The 20934-nt window shown below is 37.8% G+C and overlaps 1 protein-coding gene across 1 annotated transcript in view; it reads right to left on the bottom strand.

The window, feature by feature from the left end:
- Window positions 1-20934, bottom strand: part of TRAPPC11 (trafficking protein particle complex subunit 11) — a 53224-nt gene that overhangs the window by 12073 nt on the left and 20217 nt on the right. The window contains exons 10-25 of the mRNA XM_002815336.6: window positions 20348-20495; window positions 17781-17874; window positions 16558-16637; window positions 16389-16467; window positions 16253-16307; window positions 15771-15916; window positions 15466-15527; window positions 15209-15341; window positions 13853-13983; window positions 9120-9275; window positions 7418-7605; window positions 6826-6974; window positions 6527-6648; window positions 5843-5962; window positions 2998-3063; window positions 2730-2886 (exon numbers count right to left, since the gene is read on the bottom strand). Coding sequence (XP_002815382.4) covers window positions 2730-2886; window positions 2998-3063; window positions 5843-5962; window positions 6527-6648; window positions 6826-6974; window positions 7418-7605; window positions 9120-9275; window positions 13853-13983; window positions 15209-15341; window positions 15466-15527; window positions 15771-15916; window positions 16253-16307; window positions 16389-16467; window positions 16558-16637; window positions 17781-17874; window positions 20348-20495 — 1886 coding nt within the window. The remainder of the gene's footprint in view (window positions 1-2729; window positions 2887-2997; window positions 3064-5842; window positions 5963-6526; window positions 6649-6825; window positions 6975-7417; window positions 7606-9119; window positions 9276-13852; window positions 13984-15208; window positions 15342-15465; window positions 15528-15770; window positions 15917-16252; window positions 16308-16388; window positions 16468-16557; window positions 16638-17780; window positions 17875-20347; window positions 20496-20934) is intronic.

Below are 20934 nucleotides of genomic sequence, written 5' to 3'. Positions count from 1 at the left end.
TTCTCCACCTTTCAGCTCTCCAGAGCCTGCAATGCCTCAGCTTCAAATGCAAGCAGGCAACAGTACTTATTTAACGGCAATTTTAGCAATCTGTGAGTGAAACTCCGAAGGAATAACAACAACAAAGTTTCTAAACATTAGGCTATTTTTATGGTTTTCTAATGAAGACGGTTGTGACAGATTAATGGAGGTCTGATTGTGGACAGATAACAGCAGTGAAGGGGAGAAAAGCTGGATCAACCTTTGCTTTAATTAAGTATTTTTACGTAATGTTAGAGACTTGGAAATAATATTGTAGCCCAGTAAATAAAATACACATCAATTTGAGCCTCTAGAGATCATCTTTTTAAAAACCTGGGCCATTCATATTAAACTCTACCAAAGTTCTTCTTAATTGTAAGAAGTTAAATAAAATGATCACAATGTTTATTAACAATTAACATTGGCCGGGCGCGGTGGCTCACGCTTGTAATCCCAGCACTTTGAGAGGCCGAGATGGGTGGATCACGAGGTCAGGAGATCGAGACCACGGTGAAACCCTGTCTCTACTAAAAATACAAAAAATTAGCCGGGTGTGGTGGTGGGCGCCTGTAGTCCCAGCTACTCGGAGAGGCTGAGGCAGGAGAATGGCGTGAACCCGGGAGGCAGAGCTTGCAGTGAGCCGAGATTGTGCCACTGCACTCCAGCCTGGGTGACAGAGACTCTGTCTCAAAAAAAACAAAAAACAAAAAACAATTAACATTAGGGTCAATTTGTGACAAAGAAGTGCTACCTGCTGGTTTTGAAGACAGAGGAAGGAGCCACATGCGGAGGGGTGCAGGTAGCCTCTAGAAGCTGGAGAAGGCAAAGAAATAGATTTTCCCTGAGAGTCTCCAGAAGGAACGCAACCAGGCTGACACCTTGTTTTTTGGCCTTCTAACCTGTAGAACTTTAATATAGTTGAATCTGTGTCATTTTAAGCCACTAACTTTGTGGTCGTTTGTTACAGCAGCAGTAAGAAACTAATATACTAGAAGTTCAAGCCAGAGATTATTCCTTAATTTAGTAAACACTTATTAGCTAATACTATGATGCCAGTGATATGAAGATGAATAAGACACAACTGAGGTTCTAAGGGAACACACAGTCTAGTAAGGGAGCCATATTTACAAATAAGAAATTGCAATATGATATGGTAAGTGTTACAATGTAGGTGTGTACAAAACACCATGGGAATAAAGAAGGTAGAGTACTTAGTCCTGCTTGGGAGAAACAAGAAGTTCAAGTTTACAAGAGCCCTGAAGAGCAAGCCAGAGTTCAACAGGTTGAAAAAGATAAAGGTTTTAGACAAAAGTTCCAAAGATATGTTCAAAAGTAGCTGGGGGCAATGTTGGACGAATGCCCTAAGTTTGTCTTGGTTGAAACCTGGGAGAGAGCAAAGGGCAGCAGACAGCCTGGGGTAGAGGCAGCTGGGATGGTCAGCCAGAGCCTGACCAGGTGAGGTCCAGTGTGTCACAAAGTCTAGCGGCAATATGAAAGGCAGGATAGGGAAGAGAATGACTGCCAAGGAAGAAAACAGTTAAGGACCTACTCCTATAGACCAGGTGAGAGAAATGGTGAGGATGGCACTGAGAATGGAGATGAAAAGCTGGATTAAAAAAATGTTTGGATGTGGGTGTGAAGGATGGATGTGCGTGTGAAGGAGTGTACTTTTTCTCTGCAGTTTCCAGCTTGGATCAAGTGTACGTACAACAATGCTTCCAACCAGACAACCCCCACAACTGGACAAGGGAATGCAGGCAGCCTAAGGTCATGTGGCAGCTGAAGACTTGTAGACAAAGAATAAGAGAACCAACGTCAGGATACTGGAAATGACCAACACTGAAAGAAAAGGAATCAGCAAGAATGGACAAATAACCACCTTTTATTGAGCTGTTAGAAAATGAGCACTGAGCTATTTCATATTTTCTCATATATATTACTTAATTATTTCACATACATCATCCTCTTTGACTCTAAGAAGTGATGAAAGGAACCATCCAAGTTCACGAAAGAGCAAGTTGTAAGGCTGAGAACTGAATCTAGTTCAGTCTGACCCTAGAGCTCATTATTCCCAATTAGCACAATAAGGACAATAAGGAAAAAGGGAAGGAGACAGAAAAACAAAGTAGGACAGAGACAATGATTTCCAAACACACAAGAGAAAACCGAGTTTCAAGGAGAGATGAAAAAAAACTCATGAAGACATTCTGAAAGCAAAAGATATTATTAGTACTTTTTAAAACCAGAAAGGTGTTGTCCTGGATTTGAATCAGTCTTACAAATTGTTTTAGTAGGGTGACCCAGAAAATGTAACTTCTATTTTTCTATATTTTCCAAAGTTTCTTTAATAAATACCTTTTCTCACTTCAAGTTATGAAAAACAGTAAACATTAAGAGTTAATGAAAAAAAAAATCTTTAAAAAGTTCAAAAATGAAAAAAGAATTCTTTTTGTGAAGTACATTTTCAAAGTATAACTTCTTTAGAGTAGGAAAAAAGTCTGACCTTTTAAAATCAGGTATACTCAAGCAAATGGTGTTATAAATGACACTAATTCCACCTTAATTCCATATGCATTTGCTTTCACGAGTGCAGGTCTCAAGTTCCCTCACTTAGCAAAAAGCTAATTAACTCTTCCATTGCCAGCTTATACACACACACGCATGCACACAATTCTCCTGCTCTAAGTGGGAATGAACCAAAGACTCACCATTGTCCACTTGAGACTCGAGCTGGTCCACTGTGGTCATGGATGGAGCAAGCTGGAGCTCACTGGAAACAATAGTGAGGGCCCAGGGTGAGGCACTTAAGAGGTCCGTCATCAACAGAAAGGGGATGTCAGCATAAACCCTTTCCAGGTGCTCAAACTGTCAACGAATGAAGATAAAAGGTCTGTTGGGAATTACCTTAATTCATTTTATCATTTCAGTCCATTTTTATAACCTAAATGATTTCTAGTATGCCTCAAAGAAACATACCTTGGTAGAAACAAATTTAACGGCAACATCAAATGGAAAGACCGTTTCAATTGTCACAGTTTCATCCTGCAAGAAAATGTAAACGGCACAGTCATGGATTTTCTAAATCTTTTTATATAAAGTTTTAAAAAACACAATCTATCACTGATCAATAAATAATCCCAAATTATACATACTAAGAAGTAAAGGCCTTTCTTTTAGATAACATTTGTAAAAATCTGTGTCGAGAGAACTCAGTACTATTTTTTTTTTTTTTTTTTTTGGAGACAGGGTCTCACTCTGGCAACCAGGATGGAGGACAGTGGCACCATCACAGATCACTGCAGCCTTGAACACCTGGGCTCAAGTGATCTTCCTGAGTAGCTGGGACTACAGGCGCACACTACCATGCCCGGCTACCATATTTTATTTTTTTAGAGATGGGGACTTGCTCTGTTGCTAGGCTAGTCTTGAACTCCTGGCCTCAAGTGATCCTCTTGCCTCAGAACCCCAAAGTGCAGGTACTACAGGAGTGAACCACAGCACCTGGCTAAAGTGTTTTCTTATACAATATTTATCTCTGGATCTAATGAAGTGGGCAGGGCAGGCATCATCACCATTTTACAGAGGAGGAATCAGATGTTCCACAAAGCTAGGGTCTTCCTTTTGTCTCAGTTCTTACTACACCTCAACTCAAAATGACTAATAAGAAAGATAATAATAATGTAATGTGACAGACACTGCTATCATCCGTATACATGTATTATGTAACGTTCATAATCACACACAGAAACAAGTGCTATTATGATTGCCACTTTAAGATGAGGTCATGGAGCCTACACTCTTAACCAACATGCTACATCTCCTTTCTAAAAGAGTCTGTTAGAAAAACAATGGGGGATGGGCACGGTGGCTCATACCTGTAATCCCAGCTTTGGGAGGCTGAGGTGGACAAATTTGCTTGAGCTCAGGAGTTCAAGACCAGCCTGAGCAATATGGCACAACCCTGTCTCTACCAAAAATATAAAAAATTTGCTGAGTGTGGTGGTGCACACCTGTAGTCCGTTACTCGGGAGGCTGAGATGGGTGGATTGCTTGAACCCAGGAGGTGGAGGCTGCAGTGAACCAAGATCGTGCCACTACACTCCAAGCTGGGCAACACAGTGAGACCCCATGTCAAAATAAAAAAATAAAAGCAAAAAGAAAAAAAAAACAACGGGGTTATTTCATCTTTCAAAACAAATAACACAACCTCTTGGTAAGAAACCTTTAAAAAAGATCATACTGGTTAAAAGCTCAGGCTGTAACGCCAGACAGAGCCGAATTCTAATCCTGGCTCAATACAGACTTACTAGCTGTGTGACCTTGAATCTAATGATGTGACCTTGGGGAAGTTATACAGGTTATCTGAAATGCTTGGGGCCAGAAGTATCTCAGATTTTTTGGATTTTGGAGTATTTGGATTATACTTACTTGTTGAGCATTCCAAGTCCAAAATGCTCCTGGGAGCATTTCCTTTGAGTCTCATGCTGGCATTCAAAAAGTTTCAGATTTTGGAACGTTTTGGATTTTGAGTATTCAGATTTGGGATGCTCAACTCATGCAGTCTCTTTAAGTCCCAGTTTCATAATCCTCACAGGCTTGTTAGAAAAATCAAATGAGATAATACATATAATGTGCTGAGATTGGCACCCTTATCTCCTAAGCTACCATATAGGACTCTATGTATTATACCAGGCTATGAGAAATTTTCGACAGTACATTACATGCCTTCTTCTCTCCCGCTTGGGAAATACTAACAATTTTGAGACGATTTTCTTTCCCAATGACTAGTAAATAGCCCACAGCCCAGACTCTGTGCAGTAACAAAACTACAAATCCCCAAATTGCTATAGGCCTTCTCCTCTGCTGGGCTGAAGACCCAATTCCTAAGAGAAAACTAAGACAACATTACTGTCAGGACCAAGAAGATACCAAATATCATAATGTTCTACTAACAAAAGAGAACATAAACATTATATACAGCACAGTTAAATCTATTTAGAAACATGGCCTGTTAAAAATCTCTAGAAGTAGAAAAGAGACCAATAAGAAATACAAAGAGTTAGCAGTTGCCTTCGAGTTGTGAACTGTAACTGTGATCGTTCCTATTTTCACTTTCATGTGCACTTACCAAAAACAATTTTTACCAATATTTTTTAATAACAGAAAAATGCTTTTCAAAGGGAGACCTCCTTTTCTCCAGAACCTTCTATATATAAGTCAACTTACAGATTTTATCTCACATGTGATTTGCTTGAGATCTCAAACCTACTGATCCTCTATACGAAAAGCCATATAGGCCGGGTCCAGTGGCTCATGCCTGTAATCCCAGCACTTTGGGAGGCCAAGGTGGGCAGATCACCTGAGGTTGGGAGTTCAAGACCAGCCTGACCAACATGGAGAAACCCCGTAGCTACTAAAAATACAAAAAATTAGCTGGGCGTGGTGGTGCATGCCTGTAATCCCAGCTACTCGGGAGACTGAGGCAGAAGAATCGCTTGAACCTGGGAGGTGGAGGTCGCAGTGAGCCAAAATCGTGCCACTGCACTCCAGCCTGGGCAACAAGGGCAAAACGCCACCTCAAAAAAACAAAAAAAAAAAGAAAAGCCATATAAGCTAATTTTCTGTTTAATGTTTGAGCAGTGAATGCCAGCCTAAACAAATCTCAATAAAAGTGATTTTAAAAAAAGCTTAATTAAAATTTATAACAGACTATAAGCACCTAAACTGCTTATTTTATGCTTATTTTATAGGTAAACTAAAATAACACAAAATGGGAATACTCTGCATACGATGCTTCATAAAGTAGCTATAAAAAAAATACCTTGTGACACTTGCAAACAATTTCTTTTTCTTCAACGGTGGTATTTATCAGGTAAGAAACATATACAAGAAACATTCTGGAACCCACTGTTCCACAGCGAACATACAACATTTTTTCCAGCTGTAACAAAATAAATGTTGTAATTTAATTAGTATTACGGATATTTCCTCTTGATGTATGTTCTAGGATAATGTTCCCACCTTCTAGAGTTTATTTATACCAACTGGCTAAATCCTTTATCACTTTTACAGAATGTTACAATGTAACCATCAGCGCTCCCACTGTAGAAGAGTGCTCTCATTACACTGTGGCCACAGCATAAGGGCGGGATCAGTACTACTGCATCTTTTAGAAATTATTGTTCTTTAACTTCCAAAAGATTTTTCTATCTAGTTTGGAAGCAGAAGTTGACTGAGAAGTTAACTGCACTAAGTTACAAACAACAGTTATTTTATTAGCCCACTAATTCATGTTAAGCATGTTTTCTAAATTCCCTTGTAGAAAAACTGCTTAAGACATTTTACACATTTAAGTATGTAAAATGTGTATGAAATGTTCATTAGTTAAATCACTTTTTCAGTCCTAGAATATGTGTTAAAACGCTCTGAACTGTTAAAAACTCACTATATATTTAACACTACAAACTAATTGATTTCCTCTTCAATCCCAGTTGACCAAGTTTACCTGTTCCCCTGGATGTAAGTCTCCAACAGGAATGTCAGTGAGTAAAGCCGGGTAGGATTCATCACACAGTTCTGTTCCATGAAGAGTCACGTGAGTCTTCTGAGTTAAATTGGCATCCTGTCCTAAAAGAGTTAATATTGGTTCTTCAAAACAAAGAATTCAAACATTATCCCAATACAATACTGTGTGAAGAGCACTATGCCATATCTTCTTGTAAACAAAAGTCCTAGAGTTGACATCACTGATGCTTATTTAATGTTGGATTAATACTGATCAAACTTACAAAAAGGAATGCTTACCTGGTTTTAAGCCAGCGGTGAGCTTCACATCTCTGATTTGGGTCTTTTCATGGGACTGAACAGTCACAACCAAACAATACATTTCATTAGTCAGTGCAGGGGGTCCGTGTTGCAGATGTACAGAAATGTTTGGAACTCTGGATATGATCCTTTGAAAAGAAATCTTAGCTAAGTAACTGATTTAAAAAAAAAAGCAAATAAATTATTTAAATAAAGTATTTAAAAGAAATAAGAGGCTGGGTACAGAGGCTCAGGCCTGTAATCCCAGCATTTTGGGAGACTGAGGCAGGAGGATCGCTTGAGCCCAGGAGTTTGAAACAAGCCTGGGCAGCATAGTAAGACCCTGATCTCTAGAAAAAATACAAAAATTAGTCAGGCATGGTGGCACCTGGCTGTAGTCCCAACTACTGGGGAAGGCAAGGGTAGCGCCTGAGGTGGGAGGATCGTTTGAGCTCAGGTGGTCAAGGCTATAGTGAGTCGTGATCACACCACTGCACTCCAGCCTGGGCAAGAGAGAGACTCTGTCTCCAAAAAAAATAGCAAAAGAAATAAGAGGATGACCTTTAATATCAGCTTAGCAAAGCAGACTTACATTGTGCTTGCCTGAATTATAATGCTGTCCCAGTGAACTTCATTGTCAGGTAGCTTAGGTCGCCTTTTGAAAGACCGAGCTGCCTGTAAGGCTTCTTGGGAGGAAGCAGCATCTCCTCCTCCTCCCTGCCAATTTAAAACCACGCATCTTCCTGTCTCATTGCCCAGAGCAAGATCCACTGAAGTAATCTAAAAAAAAAAAAAAAAAGGATGTTGGCAATGTCATCTCCTATGTGCTTGTCACCATCCCCTCTCACCAAAATTACATCGTTGACTGCTAGATCATGGAGTTCATCTAGAGACCCCCAGTGTGACAGAAGTCAGAACACCTGCTATTAGAGGTCTTACTCGGGCTGGGACAGAGACTAACTGTGCTCTGGGTTCCAACTTCTTCACCTTTAAAACAGAGACAATAACCTGACTTTCTGTTGACAGGCTGATTGCACAGTAGTGTTATGATTTTAACATCTGGCATAGTCCCTGATGTAACGAAGGTTCAATTAGTGGTTGCTGAATGAAATAAGTATTGTGATGGCTATGGATACATTATAACCTCATTTCCGATTCCACAAATATTTTTCCCAAAAATATTTATAGTATTAGCAATAAAATGCTTTATTAATTGAATACATGTTCTATTCAACTAAAACCATTAAAAAAAGGACTCAAATAGGATTACTAATTATAATTTATGTCTGGTAGGTTCCCTTAGGTACCATGAAAAAATAAAATATGCAATTAGAGCATTTAGTCAAAATCATGAAAGTTTTTTTTTTTTAATGAATAAGCAAACAATTCTGGATACTGGTGAATAATAAAATCAACATGTTCACAGAAACTGTTATGGGAACACTGGTTGTATAACTTTATATACCATTTATCTTAGCAATGGTCCCAAGTTTAGATTAGCTAACCATTCCCATTCAAGTCGTGAAAAACAAGCACTTAATGAGTGCTTACTGTGTGCTAATCACTATTCCAAGCAAGTTACATTAACTAGCTGATTTAATCCTCATGAAATCCTAAGAGATTAGTACTCTTATGATCCCCATTTTACAGATGAATACACTGAGAAGACACATAGAAGCTAAGTAACTGCCCAGGGCCACAAGCTAATAAGCTAGAGAGCTGTAATTTAAACCCATACAGTTTGGCTCCAGAGTTTATGCTCAATAAAGATATTACTTAGATCCTATATTTCTAAAAGGCATTTCAATTATCTATACTATATCAATCTTTACAAATATATATGTTCATTTTTCTTTAAAAATATGTACTCAGTAATGCTTAAACATCAAAAGATATTCAGTCGGAATAACATAAAAAATATATTTGCTATATTACATAATATACATTGTTTAAAACTCCTTAACTGATTATGTGGTCATTAAAAAACAAGATTGGTTTATGTACTAACAAGAAATAATATCTAATATACACTATTAAATGACAAAAGCCAGCTACAGTTTATTATGTACAGTATATTCTCAATTTTTTAATTGCAAAAAATTTTAAACTACAAATATGTTCACAGAAAAATGTCTGAAGGAAACTTCCCAAACTATTATGAATGGTTTCCTTTAGGAAGTCCAAGTAGCAGATTTTCATTTTTTACTTAATAAACTTTTGTATTATTTAAAATATTGATATAAACATACTACTTTTATTATTAAAAATATTTTAAAACAAAGTTCATAACTAACCTCAATTTTCTTTCCCACATCTTCAGTTTTTGCAACAAACTTAAAAAACAGTTTTCTTGTTTTACCAGGAACTAGGCACATCTTTCCTTGAGTCAGATTTTCTAAAACTTCATTTGCTTTGGATGCTTCTTCAATTACACAGAACTGGTTGTATTCCTGAAAAAGGTGAACAGGGGTCATCAAATGTCAGATGTCTGCTAACCCTAAATGCCAAGTGCTTTGGAGCTCATTTAGTATAGCTCCACAAACACTGAAACATTATGAAGGGTTACTAATAAAAGGAAGTATTTTTATGCCAAATAGAGGCACTTATCCACTTACTGCTGCCATAATATAACAGTTCACTACACACAAACTGTTTTCTGAAAATATTTAGCTATCCCTCTCCCAGAGAAACAGTTTGTTCTTTGTTGCACTGGACACTACTGTTTATCACCTCCTTTTCTTGAAGAGCCTTTTTTTACTTGGCGTCTGTGATGCTATACTCTTTCCTGTTTCTCATCCTGCTTGGTTACTTCCTGTTTTTCCTACCTGGAGTGCAGTGGCACGATCTCGGCTCACTGTAGCCTCAAACTTTTGGACCCAAGGGATAGTCCCACCTCAGCCTCCAAAGTAGCTGGGACCATAGGCATGTACCATCACACTCGACTAATTTTTCTATTTTTTGTAGAGATGGGGGTCTCACTACGTTGCCCAGGCTGGTTTCAAATTTCCTGGGCTCAAGTGATCCTCCTGCCTCAGCCTCCAAAAGTGTTGGGATTACAGGTGTTAGCCACCAAGCCCAGCCCCATTCCTTTGCTTTCTTTCAGGTCTTCATTTCTATGTTCACTTCATTGGAAATGTATTTGTTTCCACAATCACCATACCATTGTTGCTAGTATCTCTCACATACAGTTGTCCTATTCTGTCTTATTTCCTTAATTACAAGCTTATATCCACAACTGTCTAGAAGACAAGTCCACTACCACTGAAACTCAGCATGTCCCAAAGTGAATGTGCATCTGCCTTCCCAGAAGAGAACAATCCTCATAGATGAGTAAAGGAAGACATCTTTCGTGTTTCTATCTGTGGAATCACCATTCTCATCTGTTCAATAAATATCAAGACCTTTCCAAGAGCCATCTTCTATCCCAGCATATAAATTACCTTCTTAGAAATTCTTACACAGTTCAAGTTTTATACTTTGCTGCTAATTTTCATTTCTATTCCATGCTTATAAAACCTACTCTACTTTTTTTCTTATGGTTTATATCGTGAATTTCTTTTCTTTTAAGACGGAGTCTCACTCCATCGCCCACTAGAAATGCAATGGCATGATTTCAGCTCACTACAACCTCCGCCTCTCAGATTCAAGCAATTCTCATGCCTCAGCCTCCCAAGTAGCTGAGACTACAGGCACCCGCCACCACGCTCAGCTAATTTTTGTGTTTTTAGTAGAGATGGGGTTTCACCATGTTGGCCAGGCTGGTCTCGAACTCCTGACCTCCAGTGATCCACCCACCTTGGCCTCCCAAAGTGCTGGGATTACAGGCGTGAGCCACTGCGCCCCGCCCGTATCTTGAATTTCAAATAAGATATATTCAGAATATAATCTAAATTTTAAAACGAATTGCTTTATATTCCATTTTAGTGTTTTTATTAGTTTTTAATCATAGTAGTTTATATTTTTTGTTGGAAAAAAAAAGGAAATAAAAGAAATGAAATAGTAGGCTATTAAGGGAAAAGTAAAATAAGAGTCCCCATACTTCACTTGAGCCCAGGAGTTTGAGGCTGAGATGAGCTATGATCACATCACTGCACTCCAGCCCGGGCAACAAAGTATCTCTTTAAAACAAAAAAAAAGAGTCCTTGTGTTGACCCTCTAATTTCATAATGAACAAAACAAACAAACAAAAAAAACCCCTGCCCTTCTGCCCTTGTGGAACTTAGATTCCAGTAAGGAAAAACCGGTAATTTAGCAAATAATCACACAGACAATGGGGAAACCACAGTGTGATTAGCACTACCAAGGCTATGAGAGCCCGGCTAAGTGATTCAGTCACGTAAGTCAGGGGGGCTTCCCTGAAGAAGTAATGCTTTTCAGTGAGAAAAGGCAAGAAGGAGAGGAGGGCAAACCAGTTCAAGCAGAGGAAAGGGCAAGTAGAAAACCTCCTGTCCTTCATTCATTCTATCCCCACTTTTCAGCCGCTATATGCACTTGGCAATCCAGATTTATCTATTTTTAAATGCCTCTTGTATCCCTGAATCTCCATTCCCAACACCAGCAACTTAATTCCGATACTTGTACTTTTGTACGTGGATTAATATAAAGAGCCTCTAATTGCCTTCCATGATATTATTTCTATTTTGCTACTAGAATAAAGTTTCTTAAAACTTTAAGAATAAATTGCATGCTCTTGCTTTAAAATTCTCAAACTGGGCCAGGCACGATGGCTCACACCTGTAATCCCAGCACTTTGGGAGGCTGAGGTGGGTGGGCTCCTTGAGCCCAGCAGTTCACGACCAGCCTGGGCAAGACAGCAACACCCCATCTCTATAAAAAAAAATACAAAAATTAGCTGGGCATGGTGGCATGTGCCTGTAGTCCCAGCTACTCAGAGGAGGCTGAGGTGGGAGGATCACTTGAGCCTGGGAGCCTAAGGCTGCAGTAAGTCAAGATGGTGCCACTGCACTCCAGCCTGGGAGATAGAGTGCAGCCTTGTCTCAAAACGAACACACACACACTCTCACACACGCACACACACACTAAAATAAAATTCTCAAACGGATTAGAGGAAATCCCTGGGCAAGAGTCTGAAGTTGAATAAAACATACTGATCTTCAGGTGACCCAGCTTCATCTAATCATTTCTATTACAGAGATATTTCTCATTTCTTATGAATCAAATCCTAATAAAACAGATAACGTTTCTTTATCACCATCCAATAAATAGAACACAGATAAAAGAACAAATAAATCTTCAAAGACATCTGTTTACTAGCCTATCTCCGCTTAACTCTTCAAGGTTCCTTTAAGCCACCTGGCCTTATTTCCCACCACCCAGCACTATAAACCCTCTGTTCTAGTGAGGCGTGACTTTCTCAGAAACATAGATTGTGCACTTCTGTTTCCATGCAGTGTTTTCTCATTGCCAAACATGTTCTCCCCCTCCATCTTTTCGACCTATTGTAATTTCATCTTCATTCTTGGAACTCCCTCCCTTTTCTCTGGCATGCCTACTACAGCTGTCCTTCTTTCTAGCCTACACTACGTAATTTAGTCTTCATTACCTACTTGGGCAATCTTTGATTCTGTCCTGGCCCTTGTCCCCAAAATGCCTACATTTTAATGAGGTCGACATATGCTATACTCAGATTCAGCATGTTAAGAATATCATAACTCTCAATAAATGCTTGTTGGTGAAAGACTCACTATACTTTCTGGGTAATCAAAAGATGATTATCTACTAAGTGAGTTTATAATAGAGTTGTAATGAAGTACTTGACTATATACTATATAATGCTTCAAATCTATTCAAATGCAGGAAATATGATATGATCCCAATTCTGCAAGAAAAAAAGTTGCTTATATATTCATGTGCAGAAAATGTCTAGGTTATTCAAGAAGTTAACGTAGAGGGTGTGTGGGAGAATGGAGAAGAAAGAAGACACACATTTACTTTTCACATTATATCCATCTATTCCATTTCAATTTTTTAAATGTCAAACATAAATTAGTTCCATAATCATAAACTAATAACATTAACTAATAATGTTGAAGCAGAATATAAACCAAATGATTTTTTAAATTTTATTCATTCTGAATATACCTTATTTGGAATTCAAGTATACATTATAAAAAAAATTTAAGGCCAGATGTGATGCCTCACACCTGTAATCCTAGCATTTTGGGAGGCTGAGGTTGATGGATCACTGGAGCCCAGGAGTTCAAGACCAGCTTGGGCAACATGGCAAAACCCTGTCTCTACAAAAAATACAAAAGTTAGCCAGACGTGGTGGCAGGTGCCTGTAGTTCCAGCTACTTAGGGGGCTGAGGTGGGAGTCCAAAAGGTTGAGGCTACAGTGAGCTATGATTGCACCAATGCACTCTAGCCTGGGCAACAGCGCGAGACCCCGTCTCAAAAAAGACAAAAAAAAAAGCATATATATACTGTATGTGTACATATATATACACACACACACACACACAGAATTCTTAAGACTTTATAAACATGGAGTGAAAATAAAAATTGGAGTAAGCAAAGTGTAAACTTGAATTGCCAGAAGTTTAGAAACATATATATATATATATATTTTTTTTTTTTTTTGACACAGATCTTGCTCTGTCACCAGGCTGGAGTGCAGTGGCACGATCTCAGCTCACTGCAACCTCCACCTCCCAAGTTCAAGTGATTCTCCTGCCTCAGCCTCCCAAGTAGCTGGGACTACAGGCACGTGCCACCACACTCAGCAAATTTTTTTGTATTTTTAGGAGAGACGGGGTTTCACCATGTTGGCCAGGATGGTCTCGATCTCTTGACCTTGTGATCTGCCTGCCTCAGCCTCCCAAAGTGCTGAGATTACAGGCGTGAGCCACCGTGCCCGGCCCTAGAGATATATTTTTGAATAGACCTTACCAAAGTTCATTTGTTACTACGAAACCATTAAGACATAAAATTCACTAAGCTCGTTTTTAGTTTAACATAAGCTACAATAAGATAAATGTGGTAAAAACACATGAAATGCCATCATTACCTGATTATTAAAGCTGACACAGAGCTTGGAAAACCTAATAGGATGTGGACAATCGGCCTTCAGATAAATATCAAACTGAACAGGAACATCAACATGAAAACTTGGGGCATGAAACTTGGCTTTGCATTGTACTAGAAATAAAACAAAAGGGCTGTGTTATGCACAACCAGATACCCACGACCCACACACATCCTGTTAACCAAATTTATTCTTCAGAAAGACACATCTGCACTGACCATTCTTACTGACTTCTGCACTTAAGGCACTTCAAGAGACAAATGAGCTAACTTTTTATTATAAAAATAAAATTTAGGCTGAGCGCAGTGGCTCACGCCTGTAATCCCAACACTTGCGGAGGCCGAGGCAGGCGGATCACTTGAGGTCAGGAGTTTGAGACCAGCCTGGCCAACATGGTGAAACCTTATCTATACTAAAAATACAAAAATTAGCCGGGCGTGGTGGTGTGCACCTATAATCCCAGCTACTAGGGAGGCTGAGGCACAAGAATTACTTGAACCCAGGAGGTGGAGGTTGTGGTAAACGGAGATCGCACCATTGCCCTCCAGCCTAGGTGACACAGCAAGGCTCTATCTCAAAAAGAATAATAAATAGGCCAGGCATGGTAGCTCGTGCCTGTAATCCCAGCACTTTGGGAGGCTCAGGCGGGTGCATCACCTAAGGTCAGAAGTTCAAGACCAGCCTGGCCAACATGGTGACACCCCACCTCTGCTAAAAATACAAAAATTAGCTGGGCATGGTAGTGCATGCCTGTAAGTAATCTCAGCTAGTCAGGAGGCTGAGGGAGGAGAATCGCTTGAACCTGGGAGGAAGAGGTTGCAGTGAGCCGAGATCATGCCACCGCACTCCAGCCTGGGTGGCAGAGTGAGACCCTGTCTCGAAAAAGAAAAATAACATAAATGAACAAATAAATAATATAAAATAAAATTTAAATAAATTACAGCTTCAAAACCATCTTTAATTTTAAAAACACAGCTGCTCCTGAAATGTAGATGACAAGATTTTAAATGAAAAAGAACCATTTTATTATTTCAAAATACCTATCTAGACAGTAAAGCACAACCTTTTAAATAACTGTCAAGTGTTTCTAATAACACCTGAACTACAAATGAGCAAAGTATATTTTAAAACATAAATCAAGTATTTAAGATCCTAACTATCTTTGTAAGTCACTGAGGGGACACACAAAAAAATCAGTTTATCTATAACATGATTATACTTTGAAAATTCTTTCTTGAAAATTCTTTCTTGACTTTTATATTTATTATTCTGCACCTATTCATTTTGTAGAAATAAGACAATTTCTCTGAAATAATACTGTAGACGTTAGCTACCTACCAAATGGCACAAAGTCCTGTACTCCTATTGTGAAAATATTGCTGCCAGCCAGAGAAATTCGGTCTGCCCACAGCTTCTGAGCAGTTTTCACAGCTAAGATATCACAGTCGGGTTCTGGATCAGGACTTTCATTCTGCATCAACACAGAGTTAACATTCATTCAACTAGTTGAATAAAAACCATTACTTGCATTAGTTGATATAGATATAAGTACACATATTCCAATAACACACTCTATATAAACAATTCCAATCTACCATTAAAACATTTATGAGGTTCTTTTCTATCCGAGACTTCTGGTCATCTTTCAGAGTTGAAGCTAGTATGAAGAAAGAAGGAAAAACATTGTAAGTACTTATAATTAAGTCTACTACTCCCATTTATTGTTTTAAAAACTTTATATAATAATAAATACCTCTTTAAGATGACTAAGCACAGTGATTTGCACATAGTAAAAGTATACTAATTATCTGGGACTAAATTATTCTTTAAATTTTAAAAAGCTTAAAGATGCTAAATAATTTTATATATCAAGAATTTTACTCAAAAAACATCAGGTTACCTCTGCCAAGGAGTTCTAGGGAGTAAGTAATGTAATCCTTTAATTGGGCCATGAGGTAGGAGCACTTCAGAGCTGTAGTTAATATAGAAGTGAGCAGAGTCCACCATCCTTCACTCCGATAATCACACATCACATAATCCAGCAACCTCAAAGAAGACAAAATATAATACTGAACCGGCTTCACAAGAAAGGGTTTGAAGAGTTCATGGAGAAAAAAATACTTTCCTCATTTTATGTAAGTATAGAAAAATCTTACTGAGATGGTTGAACAGGTATTCTCATATTTAGCCAAACATGAGATTTCTTAAAACGCTGAAAAAGATTGTGCCATCAATAGCACTTGAAAAAAACATTACAGAAATGGAGTTTAACAACAATAGAAATAAACATGAAAATACGAACTCCTTCAACACTGATTTCTATTTCAGTTTCACTTCAGATAATCCAAACACTTGTAAAAGTAAATAGTGAACAGGACTTACTTCAAAGCTTTGGTATAATCCTTTGCGTAATAATATTCCTCTCCCATCTGAACCACTATAAAGGAAAAAAAGATTTATGTATGTAACTTAAAGTCATTCAAAGTTGCATGCAATGGTGACGTTTGTGGATACATACTTAGGTGACTTTTCATTCGCGGGCACTTATACTTCTTGAACTGTGCAACAGCATTGCTCAGAAGAGTTATGATTATTTCCTATTAGAAAAAGTAGAGTGTGAAACATTTCAATACAAATATTTTTCTTAAATACTGTAAAAAATAGTTTATATTGGATACAAAACTTACAGAGTGAACAACATTTCTCTCCTTCAGCTGAATGGCAAGAATTCCCACCTTTTCTTTTTCAGGATCAGAAAGATCAAAACCTGCGTAAGATGAGACACAACTCATTTTAGACAGCTCATTTAATATAAATCTTCACATGAACATTGTATGTGTACACTCCTTGAAACCTTTATTTAATATAATCATTTCAGACTCTTCAACATTCTAGAATTGTAAAGGTGCTAAGAGGCAGCTTTGTTAACATGGAAACTTCCGTGTTCTGTTCTGATGGGAACATTATTGAGCTCAATGTTCCTCTACCTACTGGAATCAACGATCTGAAAAGCAATGTCAATATCATCCTCTATAGAGGATACACTCGCTGGAGATTAAATCATTTCCTTTTTTTCTTTTTTTGAGACGGGGTCTCACTCTGTTGCCCAGGCTGGAGTGCAGCAGTACAATCACAGCTCACTGCAGCATCAACCTCCTAGGCTCAAGTGATCCTCCCATCTCAGCCTCCCAAGTAGCTGGGACTACAGGCACATGCCACTATGTGTGGCTAATTTTTGTATTTTTTTGTAGAGATGGGTTCTCACTATGTTGCCCAGGCTGGTCTCAAACTCCCGGCCTCAAGCAATCCTCCCACCTTGGCCTCCCAAAGCACTGGGATTACAGGCATGAGCCACCTCGCCTAGCTAGTAATTTAACAGTTACAGTTCAATTGCTTGAATTAAATTACATATAAAGTATTAAAAAATATGCAGAGAAATTGTTTTTAAGGTAATACGAGTTAATGCTGTTTTAAAATGTCAAATCAATTGTTAAAGTTAACTGGAATTAAAATATTTAAATAAGACAACAGTGGCATGTGTCATTTAAAACAACAGATGTCCAAATGTTGTATTTTTTTTGAGATGAGGTCTCACTATGCTGCCCAGGCTGGAGTGCAGCGGCTGTTCACAGGTGTGATCCTTCCACCTCAGTCTCCCAAGTAGCTGGGACTATAGGCATGTGCCACCACACCCAGATATATGTTTTAATCACATCAACAACTTTACCTATAAGTCACTCTAAGATGTAGTGATATATACAAAGCATTCTAAAAATAAAAACAATGTTTAAAAAGCACATATTTTTACTTCAACATAATTTCTTATGCATGTGCAGCCAGTGGAAAATCTATTATAGCTATTGTTGCCTTTTGAGGTTGAGAGGAAAGGACAGAGGGAAAAATTATTTACTTAGTATTCCTTGTCGCCATGATCTTTGTCCATAAAAGTCAAGAACGCCTGTTTGTGTTTCTAAGGGATCAGGATTGGGATACATTACAGAAGCCTGTAAATTAAAACACAAACCTAAATAATAGTTTATGGAACTCATCGCAAATCAACTCTTGCCCAATCTTTGGCTGAACAAAAAAGTTTTCATAAATACAACCACCAAACATATATTCAATTATCAAATTTGTGAATATTTTAACATAAATTTTAACAAAAATTAAGCTAAAAATGTTTCATAATATTTAGGTAGTCTCATAAAAATCGATCTGATTCTGACGAATGATTTCACAGTAATTTCTTCACTTTTTTAATCTTTTCTCTAATAAACCAGTAAAAATATATTACAAATTATGCTCTATATTTATTCCGCATGCATATATGCTCTTTGTGTAAATGAAAACAACGTTACAAGGAGTTCTACAGAGAAGACACTATTTTCCTTCTTTATCACTTCTGTATTAAATCTTGCTATTGTGGGGGAATATTTTTGGCACCAGAACTGACAGATTTACAGTGCTTTTTCTTCTTTTTAACTTTTCCCTCTGAAACCGAAATGTAATACATGAAAAATGCAGAAAACATCCAAAAGGAAAAGGATGAAAATCTAAATTACTTATAAACCTACTACCAACTCCCACTGTTAAGAATGTATGTTATCATTCTTCCAGATTTCACATGCACAAATTTGTTAATGATTAATTTTCAACCTGCTTCTTTCATTTAAATATATTCTGTATATTTAACCCAGCATTAAATATTCTTCTAAAACATTATTTTTCATGGCTGCTTACTGGTGCATATTTTAAGAAATTCCCTAGAGCTATTCATCTTATTTCTATTTTACAATTAATTAATAAATCTGTGAGAACAACTTTAAAAATAAATTTTGGTACTTATCTCAGAATTTATTAGCTGCCTTAGTATTTCCAAAAATTAAATTCTAGGTCAAAAGATATGCATAGTTTTAAAACTTCTCAAATTATTATTTGATGGAAATTTTATTTTACTTTTTTTTGAGACAGAGTTGTCACCCAGGCTGGAGTGCACTGGTGCGATCTCGGCTCGCTGCAAGCTCCGCCTCCCGGGTTCACGCCATTCTCCTGCCTCAGCCTCCCCAGCAGCTGGGACTACAGGCGCCCGCCACCAACCCGGCTAATTTTTTGTATTTTTAGTACAGACGGGGTTTCATCGTGTTAGCCAGGATGGTCTTGATCTCCTGACCTTGTGATCCGCCCACCTCAGCCTCCCAAAGTGCTGGGATTACAGGCGTGAGCCACCGCACCCGGCCCATTATTTTACATTTTAACCAATGATATTTATTAATGCCCAGTTCCTTACATTCTTATAAAACCTAGTTTTAGTCACTTTTTAAAATACTGTGTTCAAAATTACAATATGCCAAACTTTAGAAATATAATACACACAATAAAATTACAAATCATACAAATAGCATGGCAAAAACAGCTAAATCATCATTTTAGAGAAAAAAAGCTATTCATTTTAAGTACTAATATACAACCTATTTGTTTTTGGAACAGTTTTAAAAATAGTACTACTGATAATATTTACTCATCTTCAGAGAAGAGAACTGCAGGTTTTAAGTGAAAATAAACTGATGTAACGATATAAATATAAATATATTTATATATGTATACCATGTTCTTATTTTAAAGGTGTTTATAGGAAAACTGATATCTAAACATAATCTTCCAAGAAAAAGGCAAAATGAAACATCAAGAAACTATGCAATTAACACTACTCCTCAAACAGACTCTTAAGAGTCCAGGCCTCCTTAAGGAGGCCAGGTGCGGTGGCTCACGCCTGTAATTCCAGCACTTTGGAAGGCCAAGGCGGGCGGATCACCTGAGGTCAGGAGTTTGAGACCAGCCTGGCCAACATGGCGAAACCCCATCTCTACTAAAAGTACAAAAATTAGCCAGGCGTGGTGGTGGGCGCCTGTAATCCCAGCTACTCAGGAGACTGTGGCAGGAGCATCACTTGAACCCAAGAGATGAAGAAATGGAGGTTGCAGTGAGCCGAGACTGTGCCACTGCATTCTAGCCTGGGCAACAAGAGACAGACTCCATCGCCAAAAAAAAAAAAAAAAAAAAAAAAGTCTCCATACACGAAAACCCCAGGAAGAGAAAGAAGTCAAGTTATCCTCTCCAGTGGGTCAAAACAGATTTCCAAACTCTTACAGCAGTGATCATAGAAACAAAACAATGGATTTATACTGTGACAAGGATGAAAATGTGGCTTTTACTTTAAAGTAATTTTCTCTTGTCTAAATAGTCACTAACTTACTGCCAAAAATTAGTTCTTCAAAGTAAAACTTCTGCTCAATTCCCAGGTGAAAATAGAGTACTCAGGCTAAAACCAAAGATCAATGCAATTCCTAAAGCTATAAAAAATAAAAACTAATTAAATTTAAAGACTTGGAAAAAATCATCAACACCAATCAGTTCTAGCTTCTTTCAAAAGAAGAATAACTTTTCTATGTGCTAGATAATACGGAGTCAGTAACTTACTTCGTGGTTACAGAGGGTTTTTGCAAGCTGTTTCCGCTCCTGGGCATAGTATGCTGCCTGCTGGTAATAGAAACCAGGATTCTGAGTTTGAATAGCTGTTAACCCTAACTTAATAGCTTCATCAAATAAATCTCCAAAGGCCTGGAATCTTAAAGAAAAGAAAATCAAGAAATAAAGAGGAATGAAAAGAAAAAGAAGCTTATTTCTGGTAATTCATCCTGGGAACCTTAACCTCAGCAGACTGTATTAAAATAGTGCTATTGATGAACAGTTAATATTTGTTGTAATTTCTTTGTAAATATTAATACACACTAACTGTAGGTTACAGATAGGTTCTATATTTAAGTTATCTCTTCTAACAAGTCTTTATAAATATACCATCAAACTAGATCTCAACATAGTTCCTACCACTCAAATAAATACACCCAAGTTTCTGGGAACAATTTCATTTTAGCAATTTTTAAACTTCATTCTCAAACAGTAAGCTCCATGACAGCAGGAATTTTGTTTACCGCTATATCCCCAGGACCTAGACATATGGTAGAGACTCAATAAATATATGCTGAATGAAAAAGATGGTACCATGA

The sequence above is a fragment of the Pongo abelii genome, chromosome 3 (assembly GCF_028885655.2).
Source record: "Pongo abelii isolate AG06213 chromosome 3, NHGRI_mPonAbe1-v2.0_pri, whole genome shotgun sequence".
NCBI lineage: Eukaryota > Metazoa > Chordata > Mammalia > Primates > Hominidae > Pongo > Pongo abelii.
The sequence above is the reverse complement of the archived record's forward strand: the minus strand, read 5'-3'. Positions and strand labels throughout refer to the sequence as shown.